The 15091-nt window shown below is 38.4% G+C and overlaps 1 protein-coding gene across 2 annotated transcripts in view; it reads left to right on the top strand.

Moving 5' to 3' along the window:
• Positions 1 to 15091, top strand: part of GABBR2 (gamma-aminobutyric acid type B receptor subunit 2) — a 477515-nt gene that overhangs the window by 331103 nt on the left and 131321 nt on the right. For both annotated transcript variants that reach the window (XM_086469193.1, XM_086469192.1), the window contains exon 13: positions 8339 to 8461. In XM_086469193.1, the coding sequence (XP_086325319.1) occupies positions 8339 to 8461 (123 nt within the window). The remainder of the gene's footprint in view (positions 1 to 8338; positions 8462 to 15091) is intronic.

Raw genomic sequence — 15091 nt, 5'->3', positions numbered from 1 at the left:
ACAGAGAGAAGGAAGCAGCTGGAGGCCACACGCTTACGAGCCTGTGTGCTGCTGCCTTCTCCTCACAGCTTGTCTCTGTTTATTGCTATCCCCGTCCCTCATTTGAAAACCTCTGCGAGAAAGATGAGTGTAATCTCTCGTGATAAACTTTCCTATAGTTCCATAGCCACCTATGGAATTTAGAATTTATTACAATCTATAATCTTTCTCGCAAAAAAAGTCCTAAAGAGGTTTTAAAAAAGATGCTCATTATCTTAATCATTTAAAAATAGACAAAACAAATTTTTCCAGATTATATTGACAGAGGGTTTAGGTCAGAACCTCTCAGGCCACATCTTTTTTACGGACTTAAATGTCTTTGTAGACGCAGTTCTGTATTAGCATGAATGTAGATCATATTACCTAATTAGTTCTTTCTGTAGCTGCTGCTATGAAATATTTTTCCAGATCAATTTTCAGACTGTAAATACTTCTACTTTTCCAGGACATTTTTTTTAATCTAGCTAGAACTTTTGGTGTGTATTACAAAAAGCTATATGCTGGATTTCCCCTAGGGTACACGTGTCTTTCACTAAGTATATATGAGAGATCATAAGTCTGAAAAGGAGATGTGTCAGGATCCAAAAATGTGCTTTGGGTAACCATACCAACAGTACAACAGTCTATTAGGGACCATCTGTCGAAAATGAACCAGCATATGGATACCTAAACCATTATTGTTTAGCGTTATCGTTCAGTCTTTGAGGGTAAGAAAGAAGCCAGTGGTGGAATGAAATTTGCTTATGTTTGGGATTTTTTTTCTTTTTCATTATGAATATTTACCACTGTACCAAGTAATCCATGATACTTACAGTGCAGTGTAAATTATTCAGGTATAGCTTCATGGGTTATTAATATACAGATATAGTACTTCCTAAAGCAATATAAGTGGAAATATCTATATTTTTTCCCCGAATAGCTATAAATATAAATTTTAAGTCCAAATCTTCAAAAATAGTCAGTGTAATCCTAGAATCCATATTTAGATGTAGAATAAGCATCCTGGTTTTCGTAAGAACTGTTCAGCCAAAATGAAATGACAGCCGGAGAACAATAGGAATCACATTTCTAAAATTTACATTCATAAAATATGGATCAGGGAACTAAATCTCAAGCTCCTGTCATGGAAAGAAGTTGAGCTAATGAACTGTACATCTAGGAGAAAAATCTGCTTTTGAAGTAATTTATGTATGTAAATTTCGGCATGGTACAGTTTGATAAAGCTAAACCTCAGCAGCAACGAAAACAACGAAAACTCTGTGTGAAATGTAAATTCTCATAAACGGTACTACAACCATAATTTCTATGTATTATGAGACTAATGGATGACAGAGAAATAAAGAACATGTTGCTATACAGTATGAGGCAATTTATTCCTGAATAGCTTGAAATTGGATTGTAAATGTAATCAAGTGCATTGATGTCCCCAGCTATTTGGTAACGATGTAGTATGCTTTCCCACAGAACTGTTCATTAAAGAAAATATTAAAGTCTAGGTACTTTAATATTATCTCAAACAAAATCAGAACGTTTCTTCCAGACCATTCAAATCCTTCGTGCACTTTTTTCCTGAAGACTAGGATCCCTTTTTAACACTAAAGATGAGAATTCTCAGCCCTGGTAGAAATTCCTCCACACTTATGGCCCATGCAAACTTGGGCTCAGCGGATGCATTTCTCTCAAAGGTGAGTTTGACCTGCTGTGTTGATGGGATATGCCGTTCTCTCAAGGCAGCATATCTTGCTTTACATAGGATGGTGAGCAGAAGTTAACACCATCTTGTGGGTTGCTTCTAAGACTGTTCTCCAAAACTCTGTATAGCGACAATGGTTGGTTCTAATACGGACAAGTGGGATTTTTTTAGTGCCATTTGGGTTCTTAAGACTACAGTGTTTTCATATTTGTCCTTTCAAGAGATTTCTGTGAAACTAGCCATGTTATAGCACTCTGTGTGCTCCTTATGGTTGAATTAGCCATGTTAGTAAGACATTCATCTCTCCAATTTTCTAATGCATTATAGGCTTAATTGAGGCCCAGGTTTTCAAAGATGAGAAATTTTATAATTTTTTGAGGCTGTCACTGAATCCCTCTCCTCTAATCTCTGTAAAGTTTCTATCTTCTGCTCCCCCTAGAGAGCATCACCCTAGGACATTCCCCTTCCTTCTATAAGAGTTGGAAAAGGGGACAGATGTCTTCTAGTTGGATAGCTTCTCCTGGCAGCAAGATGTAGAGTCAACACATCCACATTTGCAATGCAGTTATTGAGAAGGTGAGTCTTCCCGAAGATGCTCTGTGATTATTCTGAGCATGAGTCAACAAAGAAGACACGTTCTAGAAATACGTGCTTTAGCAGGCTAGTGACTGTAGCTGTTTAATTCTCAAAATTAAGTTTTCTGATCATATCCAATTGTCCTTTATTATCAGTAGTACCACAGACTGAACTTTCCTGGAAAGCAGTGAAAATCATCAAGTTCTCAGACTGCAGAGGTCATCGTTGTTCCTCACAGAAAACAATTTTTTTTTTTTTTTTTATTTAGAAGTAGATATAAAAATCTTTCATAAAATTAACCAAAATACTTCTAAGGGACTAAAATGTCCTAAGCTTAGCTTTTTACTTCTGGTGACTTACTGATCAAAAAATCTTGCTACTATGAAATATGCTTTTTAAAATGTTAGCATTCACTCATTAAAACTAATGTAATTGCAGTGTGAAAAGTGTTCCCAATACTAATCATAAAACCTATTATAGGAAATACTCGTAATAGCTGTTGAAAACCACATTGTGGAGTTTTTGGGAACAACGCATAATGTGTTTTCAATAGTCCTTTTTTCTCATTCCATTACACGATAGAAATTAAGAATGTATTACAGAATAGTTCTCTGAAGTATTAATGGCTTTAATAACTCAAAGATAGTTATCTCCCTCGGCCCCCGTATGGCAAAGTTCACCTATCTGCCTCTGCATCACCAGCCTCATGGCACCATCCCGCTTGTGCTGACCCACTAAATGTAGGGAGCAACCCTAACGTGTTTATTAATCATACTGGGAGAAATGAAAGTGTGGTTTATGCAAGGAGAGAATTTCCTGATGGCAAGTTTAGGAGTGGTTATCGAGTCCCTTTTCCAGCCATGTGGACTTTATCACTTTTTCCCCTAAAACTGTTATTTTTCCTCTTTCCACTTCAGTTCAGAGGGAGGACTCCTGTCAGCATGATTTCTGTTTGTACAAGGGAGAGGAACGCTGGGTTACAGACTTCTGAGGGCTGCAATAATTGCTGTCAGTGCTATTCATTTAATGGGGTAAGGTCTAGGAAGCTTCACAGAGGGATCCTTTAAAGAGGGTTTCTCTCTACAGAGTCTGTCCCAGGATTCTGGGGAAGAAAAAACTGGAAAAAAAGTTACTGAATAGCATTAAGTGTTTATCCAGCTCGTGCCAGAAGGCAAGGGACAGATTTTTCAGCTAGACTAGAAAGGGTCAATCTACATAAGAGGAACCAGAATTGCTTTCTTTAACAGAAAAAACCCTAAATTTTCAAGGAAAATGAAAATATATATGTATCTCAAAATGTATAAATAGATGCAAAAATACTCCAGGCCATCCTTGCTATGTTTATATGAATTCAATTTAAAAAAAAACAACAACAACCAAACAAATAAACAAACCACCAAGATTTAGCTAATAAGTCTTCCTTTAAATTTAAAGACATTTTATTCTGACAAAGGGAGGTGAAGTTCCTGGCAAGAAAGAAACTAACTCTGAAAAAAAGACAGGAGGAAATGAACTATTCAATCCATGCTGGAAAGCTATTTGTGGAACTCAGAGTGTACAAAGCTAATGTTGCATCCTGGAGAAGAGGGTAAGTCTTCACATGGAAGACTCTGTTCTTGGTTGAAAATGGAGTTCAGGTTTGAGGTCCACTTCAGATACATTTGCAGAGTTGGTTTCTACTAAGGTAAGAACGAACAAATAGTTTTCCTTAGCCTTAACTACAAAAAGCAAGCATAATGTTAATTACTGTTGTTTGCCGAATTGCCAGGTGATCCCATAAACTGGTTGAGGGATAGGGTCCTGCAGGGCACAATGGACGTGCTTTAGAAAGCAAATGAAAAAAAGCCCCACAATAGGCTTGTGAAATAATAACCTAATGGACAGCTGAAGTTGCCGTGGCAGGTAATGCAGCCTGTGACAGTTCTAGCCGGTTCTGGAAATCCCCAAGAGTTTCATGAGAAGAAACTTCATCCCAGAGCTTTGGGCAGATTTTATATCTCCTGTGATTTAGGCTGCAGATGGTGAGTGCTGACACAAGGTCCATGGAAGATAAGGACTTTGATCTTGAACTTATCTTCACGGTCACAAGTTTTCAGAAAAAATTTGGTTTGCTCATACAGCAATGTTGCTGAGAAGGAAGTGGCCTACCAGTTTCTGTTCTAAGTGATTTTGTTTTGAGGACAGCTAGTTTCATACCCAGATAAATAGTCCAGACTGGTAGCAATGGCATTTATAACAGTGGGCAGATCTGCCAGGAGGAGACAGCTTCACCTATCCAGTCACAGATGGTAGAAAACATTACTCACAGATGCTGCTGTATGAGAGCTTGGCTTCAGCAAGGAGTCAGGAGCACTCGTGAAAATGGATTTTATTGGCTACTGTGCATTTCCCCAAGGCTGATTTACTGTATGATAGAAGGAAGATGAAAAGCGAAAAAATAAGAATCTTCCTCTGAAAGAAGAATGATAGATTTGATAGTAGGGAGCCTCGGTTGCTCATGACTTTCTTTTGTCAGAGAGAGAAATTGTTGGATTCACAAGATCTGAGTCAAGACTCCTTCAGTGCATCTGGTGTTTCCCAAGGAATGAATGTACTGAACTTAAGGAGTGCTGGTGGGTGGGAGTGATAGCTGGGGAGAGGGAAAGCTGGGCTTCCTGAGGGGGGAGATCAGCAAGCTTTTTGGAAATGCTGCTAGTGATACACCAGTGGTGTTTCTCAGTGTAAATTTATGTTAGGACAAACTGCTAATCACCAGCAGACGAGAAAAACAATAGAATCTCAGCGCTTTCTTCTGAAAAGCTAGCATTTTGGTGAAGAGTTCTGCTTCAGGGCTGCATGGCTGCAACGGTTGTGCCAAGGACAGACCAGGGTTGTGATGGGGGTGTGGGGCAGCCTCAGCAGCCCTGCTTTCAGCCCGCTCACCCCGCATGCAGCACTGGTAGCACTGTGTTTTCCAGAGCTCGCTGCAGTAGCGAAGATCGCTGCCTCGGGTTGTCCTATGGGCTTTCTTTTCCTTGTCTTCCTCCTGGCTGCCTGGCAGCAGAAAGGGATGAATAATCCCTGCTGCCAGTGACAGCTGCTGTTACGACCTCTCCCTTTCTGTCCGGGAAAGGGCCATTCACAGTGTTACGCAGGAGAAAATGCTCCAAGATGTGTACAAGGAAGAGGTCCACTGTTTTTTGGATTTCTCCTTTTATTTGTTCTAATAATTACCCGAGGGGAAAAAAAAAAAGGTTGCCAAACTTACATGTGAACTAAAATACACATACTGACTGCAGTAGTGCAAGGTCAGCTACAAATAAAAAAAGCACAAGAGCAAGGATGGACAGTTAGCAACATGATCCTGAATAGGGAGTGTTAATATGAGATTTCTTTTGACCCTGTTAATGAGGGGATTCTCAGTAGTACTGCTTTTAATAGTATCCTTTCACTCTCTTGCTTCTGTCATTGCTGGACCACTTTGATTAATATTGCCAGGTGTTGGTGAATCTGCATCTAATGGAACCCCAGTTTCAACATCTAGATAGCCTGTACAAGTTTGGAAGACAGTGGGTTAGTTGTCTGATGTTTTACCTGGGTAGATAGTTCACTGTTTTCATTAGAAAGATAAGGCATCGCTATTGATGTCTTGGGGTTTTTGACAAGGAATTTCTGTGGTTCAGTAGAGCAGAGGGATACTGTGATTCTGTGATTTCCAGCAGATTCTTTTCACATATCTTTAAGTTTCTCAGATTCTTATTTTTAGCTGAAGTTAATTGTCTTCACAGCCTTGCAGGGGAGGGGGTGGGGGTGGGGGGAAGGGACATATTTCTGAACACTAACTTCTCTGATCCTAAACTGTACCCAAGATCAGTGGGATGAATTACCCTTTGAAGGTTTCTATCTCTGCTCGTTGGCTGCTGAGAGAGGCCAGACACATAACAGGTAAACAGCCAACTTCAGGAAAACAAAGCCCCATCAATTAAAGAGAAAGACCAACCAAAATATGCTAATAACATAAATTACCTAGCTATGTAATAGGAAGGAAAAGAAATTTGGCTTGAGGTGTCCAAATTTCATCTAAATCTAAATTCTATTTGGACTTGACTCCCTGTGGTTTTCTCTAGGAGCAGCACTAGGTGTGTTTCACCCAAGTCCTGTTTCGAGGCATTAGATAAGAGATTAAAAAGCACACAGGCTTTTTCTGCAGAGGGCAACCTCCGTGATTAACAGTCCATTTTCAGCTTTGACTGGAACTTGGTGAACAGCTAAAATGTTAGGCATAGTTATGTTTTCCCAAAGAAGACAGAGGATTAAGATGTGTCTGAGAATCTTTGCTTAGTATCTACTTTCTTTAAAGCTTAATGAGGAAACCCTTCACGACAGTCTTTCCCCCTGCACCTCCCCAACAAGACACCTTTTCCTTGGCAAAGTTCTCCTTGCCAAACTGTCCAGCAGCGAGCCATGCCACAAGACACCTTTTCCCTTCACCCACCTTCTCGAGGCATGCCCGTTCTCTCTCCGGTGAGATGGACATACTGCTTCATTACTTGTGCAGATGTGTGGAAAGCATCGTTTTCTGGTCCTTTTTGATGATGGGAGCTGCGTGGATTTAGATAACTGGTCTCAGGAAATGAAAATAATACATCAAGTTCTTTAAGTCATTCTGGTTGCTAGACTTTGTTTTACGCTCAGTTTACTCCAAATGATTTATAAAATAAACCAGCAGATTAACAAAGAGTGGTGCAAAATACTGCAGGAACTCCTTTCAAAATAAAGAATGTATCTCACTAAATAATATGAAAAAGAAACTTTCTAAAGTTCCTCCTACATTATTTCAAATTATATTCTTTTTTGTATTTTCCATAAGCTTGATGGGAATTCAATGCAAATATGATTTATTCTAGGCAGGAATACCAGCCTCGCCTGTATTAAGATTAGCTGACACTTCTGGCTTTGTAATGCGTTTTCAAAATCCTAACAAGTTTATCAAATTGAACTGAAATAATCACAACTTTATTAAGCTGCTCAGGCTTAATATTTTTTAATATTTCATTTGGATTAAACCAACTGTTTCTGAGAATCAAAACAACGGAAAAATATGTGGGTTTGCCCATGTTAAATCAATTTGGCAATATCTTTTGAATGTTGGATGAGTGTTCATTGTAATAGAAGTATGTATTGATTTAAAAAACATGAACATAGTCACAAGAGGACTGCCATAAAGATAATTTAAGCCTGAAATTTGAACATGCTTACAACTTTGCAACTGAAATAATGTACTTGCGATGGTTTTTTTCTGTGTTGCCATGTGTATGACAGTAGAGATTGCATGCGGCTATACAAAACTGTAATATATGGTTTGGCTTGTTATTTTTATTAGCAAATCTTGGGGTTTTTTTGAACCAAAAATCCATGCAAGATTAAAAACATGTTTTAAGTTGCATGTGCATAAAACCTCTGACTTTTGTAATATAGAAAAAATACGTCATACTGTTCTGCTCCAGAGAGGTAACAGAGGCAAATGTTAAACACTCACACACACACACAAAAAGCCTCAAAAATGAACTTAACTTTTAATACCTTGCAAGTGTGTTTTCCACATGTGAGAAGGTTATGAAGACGTGAGCACTGTAAATCTTAATGAAAACTATCTCAACTCCTGCTACTCAGAGAGATGTAAGGAACACTCTTCCACATTTGCATACATAAACACAGTAGTGGCTCTCTAGAATATGGGTTTTTTTTTCATTTTCCAGGATTTAATCTTAAACCTGGACTTCAATATTAATATTTAAGAGTCTTCCCAATTTCTTTTTTGAAATCGTAAATTAGATACTTCTAATAATCATGAAACAAACTAAAATAATTTGTGTCTTCTTGCTTTCATCTTTTGGTATTTCTGAAACTTTTCTTCATTCATTGTTAAAAACCCTTCTTATCAGCAACCTGTGTTTTTCTCCCAATATAGGAATAAAGCTGTACAGGGATCTATCTGTGGCTCATGGGAATCTTCCCCCTTTTTTTTCCCTTTTTTTTTTGTCTCTCCAGATCATTAAAGACCAGAAGCTACTGGTGATAGTTGGAGGGATGCTACTGATTGATCTTTGCATCCTGATTTGCTGGCAGGTTGTGGATCCTTTGAGAAGGACAGTGGAAAAGTATAACATGGAGGTATGTCCTCAAGCCCAAGTCATAATTATGGTTGCGTATCAGTATCTGCAGCTTTCTATAAGACCAAGCTAAAGATGTACTAGATTATATGAGAGCAGGTCAAGCTGTGTGTCTGAGGGGAAGAAGGGTTCTGGTTTTTAAAAGCAAATAGAAATGAATAACCAAAAGAAAATGTATCTATAGTTGAAGGTGCCACGTTTCTGTCACTTGTGAGAGATTTTAGATGAAAGTGTTGTAAACACAGGAGAGTCCTCTGCTAAGACCCTCTATTAGAGTCTGTTGCAATAAATAATAGATTATCAGAACCCATTAGCAGATTTGAGTAAGAGCTCATTCAAGATAAGTGCAGGAGAGGTCACTGCTTAGACTGCATTCTTTGTGGAGATGTTCAGGAATTATGTTACCTACTGCTATATTTATTTTCAGTAATAGTGTGTGAATATACACATAGTGATTGTTCCTATTTTAATGTCATTCCCAGAAAGGTCATGCGAGAGATTTAGGTAGAGAGGAGGTAATAGCTTAATGCCTGTACAAATTTTCCAGAATTTTTGGTAGGTTTCTAGAAGCAGAGCTTTCTGGACAAACTGACAGCAAGAAACATGGCAGCAACAATGCACAACTAGGAAAAAAAAAATTCTATCTGTATGTAGTTTATCAGTGTTTGAGAGTTTATTACCTCCAACATGGAAACTGGTGATATCTGAAAACTAGATTATATGAGACCAATCTAGAAGTGTTATTCTATTCTCTAGTATTTGGTAAACAGTAAGAAAAAGAACAGCAGTCTTCTTTTCAGATTTTAACGTTTGCAAGAAATGATACCCTGTTTTATTCCATTGTTTTTACTTTGTTCTTACTTTGCAGTATAGCTCTGGAATTTTTTAGGAGATTTTACTTTTTATTTGAATATAATTTGTAGAAGTTATCTTAGAATGATGCCTCCTAAACTGCAAGGGATGCCTTTCAAGAAATCATTTTAGCGTTTGAAAAGATGCTTCTCAGTCGTTCCCTAGAGTTTGAACTTTTTCTTGAAGAGACTCCTCAGTTAGTTCAGTTGTCAATAAAAAATGGAAAATGTAACTGAAATGTGTCTTGTGGAGATGCTTCTGCTCTATGTTTGTAGAGCTTGAAACAATAGCAGCTTGTCGATAGCCTTGTTTACTTCATTTCCTTCCAACTGCGTTGCAACTGATATTTCAATTGTCAGTGTTGTTAACGGTTTCACTGCTCATATAAAACCAAACATATTACGATGAGTAGTCACAAAATGCAGTTGCAGCAATGCTCATTTCAGTGCTGTGGGTGCATGAGTTAGAAGGACTTTTACTTTTTTCCCTGGTCAGAGGGAAGCCATAACTACAGATCCTGATACCTGATATCAGAATCACTTGAGTGAAATTTCTGTAAACAGCAGCAGTAACTGTGACGTTATCAAACCGTAAATACCATGTATTTGAAAAGCGATGTTTGTTGCAGTTTTAAATTATTGCAATTTCCATCTGAACTTATCAGTGTATATTCTTTGGCTGTGTAATGTCTACCACTAAAAACTTAGTGTCTTTGTTCCACGTTCGGTGCTATCTAGACCACAGGGCTGCACACCAGTTGCCTGAACTTTGTATCACGACTGAAATTCTCTGGGAAATGTGTAAGCCCATTCAAGCTCACATTCACTGAATGCACACACGAGAATGTGTAATATTTTGAACACTCAGCACACAATTTAATTAAACTTACTGATAGAGCTTCTAGCTATTACTATAAATTGTGCAGAATTTTTTTTAAGCTAATGGATTTGGGGAGGGAAGGAAATTAAAGTATTATGCAAGCAAATTTGGTCATTAAAATACTGTACATAGGGGTTTTATCTTATATAAGCAGCAAGGTGAGCTGCAGTTTGCTTTTTTGAAGCACACCTCTTTAGGTCTCAGAAACTCCTTAGTAAAAGCAAATTACAAATGTATTTGCTTTTTTTATTATTACTATTTTAGTTTGCTTTTTTTAATTTTATTTTTCTTAAGTGCATTCTGCAACAGTGAATTCTTTAGTTGAGTTTGCCTGAGCAGGTATTATCTTCTGTGTTAGCACATAGTAAATGCTACTGGAGGCAAGTTTCTGTTTTATTTCAGGAATATTGTGTCACATTTATTCCTTGTCACACTTGCTTCTGTGAAATAATTTTAAAGGGATATTTTGTCTCAGTTAAAGTTGATCCAAGTGATAGAGACTAAACTAAATGCAGGCTCCAAAGTTATGGATGCAATCAGTCATTCTAGCTAATGAACCATTTGAATGCTGTTTTAACTGCGATACTCGGCTTCCTATGTGAAAGTTCTGCATTTGGCTACTGTTGGGTGGTCCTCGGTTAACTGTGTCTTCACAAACACGACAATCAAGGTAACCAAGATGAGAAGCCTAAAACCTGGCAGTGTCCTTTGCTGTTTGGCGTCCTTCACAAAATAGTTCATTTGAATACCAACACCAGCAAATTATCAAGCACTTTTTAAAAATCCAGGCTCCTTTTCCAGAGTTGTTTGTAAAGTCAGGCTGTCCATGCCTTAGAAGCTGAGGATGGGCAGTCTGCATCTAAAAATACAATGGGAACTGAAGGTGCTTGTGGTGACTCTCTGCCCCTGACAGAAGGAAGAAATCAGATAAGTTGGGTCTGTCAATTTTCAGACCGGTCCCTGCCATCCTGACTCTAGATGTCAGGTATCCTTATGAAAAGCACATCTGTGGTTGCCATAAGAGGCCATTAAAAGTTGTAATGACTGATCCTCCAACCATCAGTAAGGCAGTTATTTGGTGTATAATATATAGACTATAAAATCGTTGGATAAAAGCAAACAGGTTAGAGATAAAGGCAGAGACCGTTTCAAAATTTCTGTAGCCATACGCTGATCTCCTGCAGAACTGTAAGGTTCCTCCTAAGTACACTTCATATGGAGTACTATAGGCTCGATTCTCACATAATGCAAAAGCATTTTCTGACACTAAATGCTTCTTAACTTCAAGCAGCAGTGTAAAAAATGGGAATTAATCCGTAATGTCACCTCTATTCATCTGTTTGCTTGTTGCACCGGCTGTAACATTTCTCCCTTTGCTAATGTTTTAGACCAGTGAAGAGACCAATCCCTTATTTTCACACTAGCTTCTTCCTAGGCTAAACTTGGGATTTGCTTTTTCCATGGTAATTCGCCTTTTTTTGTCATCATCAAAATGCTCTGCAGATATGATTAGATCTTGACTACTTTCCTGCTAGACTAAATTTCTCCCAGTCATGTGAACTGGAGTGCATCCTCCCCCACCGTCCTGCTGGCCGGGTTTTTGGACTCAACAGTCCATGAGGAATTATGGAGCTTCTCTGAGTGCAGCTGTGGAGGAGCTTTGCCCTGGTGGGGGGTAAACCATCTGGATCTTATCCTGGTTTCTTAAGAAGGCAATGTTTATGTGCAAGGGTACTCTGTGTGCTTTTTCCTACTGCCTAACAAAATTCGTTTGCCAGTTTCAGTCAAACCTGACAGAGCAGGTACAGCTCTTAAGGACATATCACTGCTACAGATGTGAAGGAAACAGCCAGCTGTGTGGAGGAGAGGTTCTGGTAGTATCTCCGCTAAAAGGAGGGTCACAGAGTGAGTTTATCCCTCTGTCTGAAAACAACCATTATAGATGACCTGCTACAGGGGAGCTTCACACTTAATTAGACACAGAGAATCCAGCCACAAGACAAAAATACGTAGGAAACCAGCTTCCTTTAATTTCAGTTGCTCAGTGATACATCTGCGTTGGGATGAAACCACCGTCTGAAACAGCAAAATCCTTTACAAAGTGGAATCTGTTGTCCCTGTGCAATAGCCGTATCATAATTCAATTAGGTACTTACTACAGTTCAGTAAGTCTGTGTGTAGATGTACAGTCATACTCACCTCTTGCTCGTAATACAATGGTGTAGTAATTCTTTAGTTCAACTTGAAAGCCACTGGCTTGTCTGCTCCCAACACAAATATCTATGACACTGGTTGAATCACTGTGGCCCTGGAAGGTAACCAATGATAATGTTTGATAATTAAGAACTTGTATAGTAGGGGACATGGACTAGATTTTATAATTTCCAAGGTAAAAAGATCTTGCATTAGTGTTAGTCTCAATAAAAGTAATACTTTGCATACTGGCTACCAATATTTCCTGTAGAATTTTAAAACCTTTTTATCCAGGGCAGCAATTTTTGCATTCCTTGATGTCTTCGTACCAGTTATATAGTTACCTCTGCAATGTTTCCTCTTATACAACCTTATGACAACCTTATCACTATTTTAAAATAAACTTTATTCTGGTATCTGGACTACCAGTATTTAAGATTTCACGCTGAATTGTCCTGGGATGGTAATAAACATGAAATGGAGAAAAAAAAAACCCAGAGCAAAGTGGCATTTTAGAAGATACAAAAGAGAAAAGCAGATCAGTGAGACAGATCCTATTTGGGCTTCTAGCATTGATATAGAAATGTGGAAACTAAGAATGCCCAGCTTTGTATAAGGACGTTGCTATAACAAAAATATCAATATGCAGGAAAGATTGAGTAGGCCATGACAGGGGCAGAGTAGTGCAGTCTCTTAAAGAAAGCTTGGAGTCAATCCAGATTAACAAATTCATTATTTCAGTGAGGGAGGCAGAATTCCGATGCATTCCAAGTGTATAACTATGCTAATGGACACGTATTACTAATCAGCAAGCAGGAAGATCAGCTTTGGCGTTGAGGGAGTCATAAACATTGCAAAAGCAAAAAATGACTGTGTAAACTATACAAGTGTGCTTCTCAGACTAACTCATTTAGGAGAGATGACTGCTTTGTAATTCAACAGGTTAGAGAACCCACAAAGAGATAGTTAACTCTTGTTTTGATTCTGAACAGCATACAGTGTTGATATCTGAAGGACTTTTCTGTAGCAGTAAATACTTCATTCTTAGCTTTGATAGCTTTGAAGCAGCAGCAATCAAAAAAGATCAATACAGTGATATTCAACTTCAGAAAAGGGAACAACATAAAACTGAGGAACCCTCCTAAAGAGACACTAAAGAGGACATTGTAGAGGGTTAAATCTGCAGGTGGCCTAGAGAGTATTAAGAGTGTCATATTGGAGACAGAGTAAATGCTCTCCACACATCAAATAAGACTTGAAAAAGAGACTCAGCATGACGAAACAGCAGGAGGACATCCTTCAAAAAAACCAAAGTTGTATCCAAATGAGGAAAACAGAAAGGATCATAAAGGCTGGTAAGTTACCTGTAGAACAAAATAGAGCAGAGGAGTCTAAAACAAAATCTTGCAAAAGGCAAAAAAATGAGTAAGTCTTTCTCTAGATATCACTAGCAGCAAGTTTGCCAGGGAATCTTTGGGGACAATATTTGATCAGAATACAAGACCATTACATGCAGAAAACAAGGCCATGTAGAATTATTAAGTGATGGCTTTGGTGCTTTGTTCAGCAAAATTCTTTGTGGAAGAGCTTGTGGAGATTGCTATGCTAGAACCCTTCTGATGAACTCACTGACGAGGGACTAGAGTTGCTGGTAGGAATAGAGAAGCTAATCAGAAATAAATCACTGGAAACAGATTATATTCTCCCAGGCTTTCTAAAGCAATTCAAAGGAGTAACAGTCAAACTCCTGACAGCAGTATGTAATCATTAGCTCAGAACTGCTTTGATATCTGAGTGAAAAGTTGCAAATGTCTTGCCATGTTTTCAAGACAGTGGAAACCTCAAACTTGTAAGTTAATGTCTGTAGCATGCCAACTTATAAAAATTATAATCAGGAGTGGAATTAGAAATAAATATGCTGCATCGAGGAGGAGTTGACATGGTACTTATGAAGGAACAAATCATTCAAAAACTCAGTGAAGTCCTTTGAAGAAGCCAGCAGGCATGTGAACAGAAGCTGACACAGCCTGCTAGGTCTCCAAAAAGGACTCAGCAATTTCTTTCATCAGAGGCTGTCGTGGAAATTAAATAGCCATGAAATAAGAGAGAAGCCCACAAATTAATGTAAAATTCTTTGGAACACGTAAACAGAATTAAGGAATAAATAAAAGTTCATTTTCCAGGAAGGAGGGATGTGGCCTGTAGAGTCCTTCAGGACAAGCCCGAGGCTCTGTGCTGGGACCTCAGTGGTTCAGTGGAAGAGGAAGTGAATGATGAGATGACAAAATTTTAATAGTTACAGTAAGTTATTCCTGAAAATAAAAATCAGGGCTGATTGTGAAGAATTCTGGAGGGACATTGCGGGGCTCAACATACAGTGAAATTGTCTTTCCTGACTGCAGCTGCAGCAGCAAGCCTAAAGATTATTATCTCATTTGCTATGCAAATTGTTACTGATATAGAGGAAGACGGGATTTTAGATTTTGATTTTAAGTTCAGCTGGAGGAAACCCATAAATAGACTAGGTAAATCCACTACATCTGACATCTCTTTGAACAAGACAGAATAAGCTGGACTTAAAACAATTACAACTGCCTAAGTTTTTCATTCAGATAACTACCCCAGAACAAAATCACAATGTCAGCTGACTTGACTCAACTCTGTGAGCGCCCAGACACGTTGTGTATATTCTCGGCAGATGGATGCA

This window comes from Leptosomus discolor, chromosome 8 (genome assembly GCF_034619465.1).
Source record: "Leptosomus discolor isolate bLepDis1 chromosome 8, bLepDis1.hap2, whole genome shotgun sequence".
Classification (NCBI taxonomy): domain Eukaryota; kingdom Metazoa; phylum Chordata; class Aves; order Leptosomiformes; family Leptosomidae; genus Leptosomus; species Leptosomus discolor.
The sequence above is the reverse complement of the archived record's forward strand: the minus strand, read 5'-3'. Positions and strand labels throughout refer to the sequence as shown.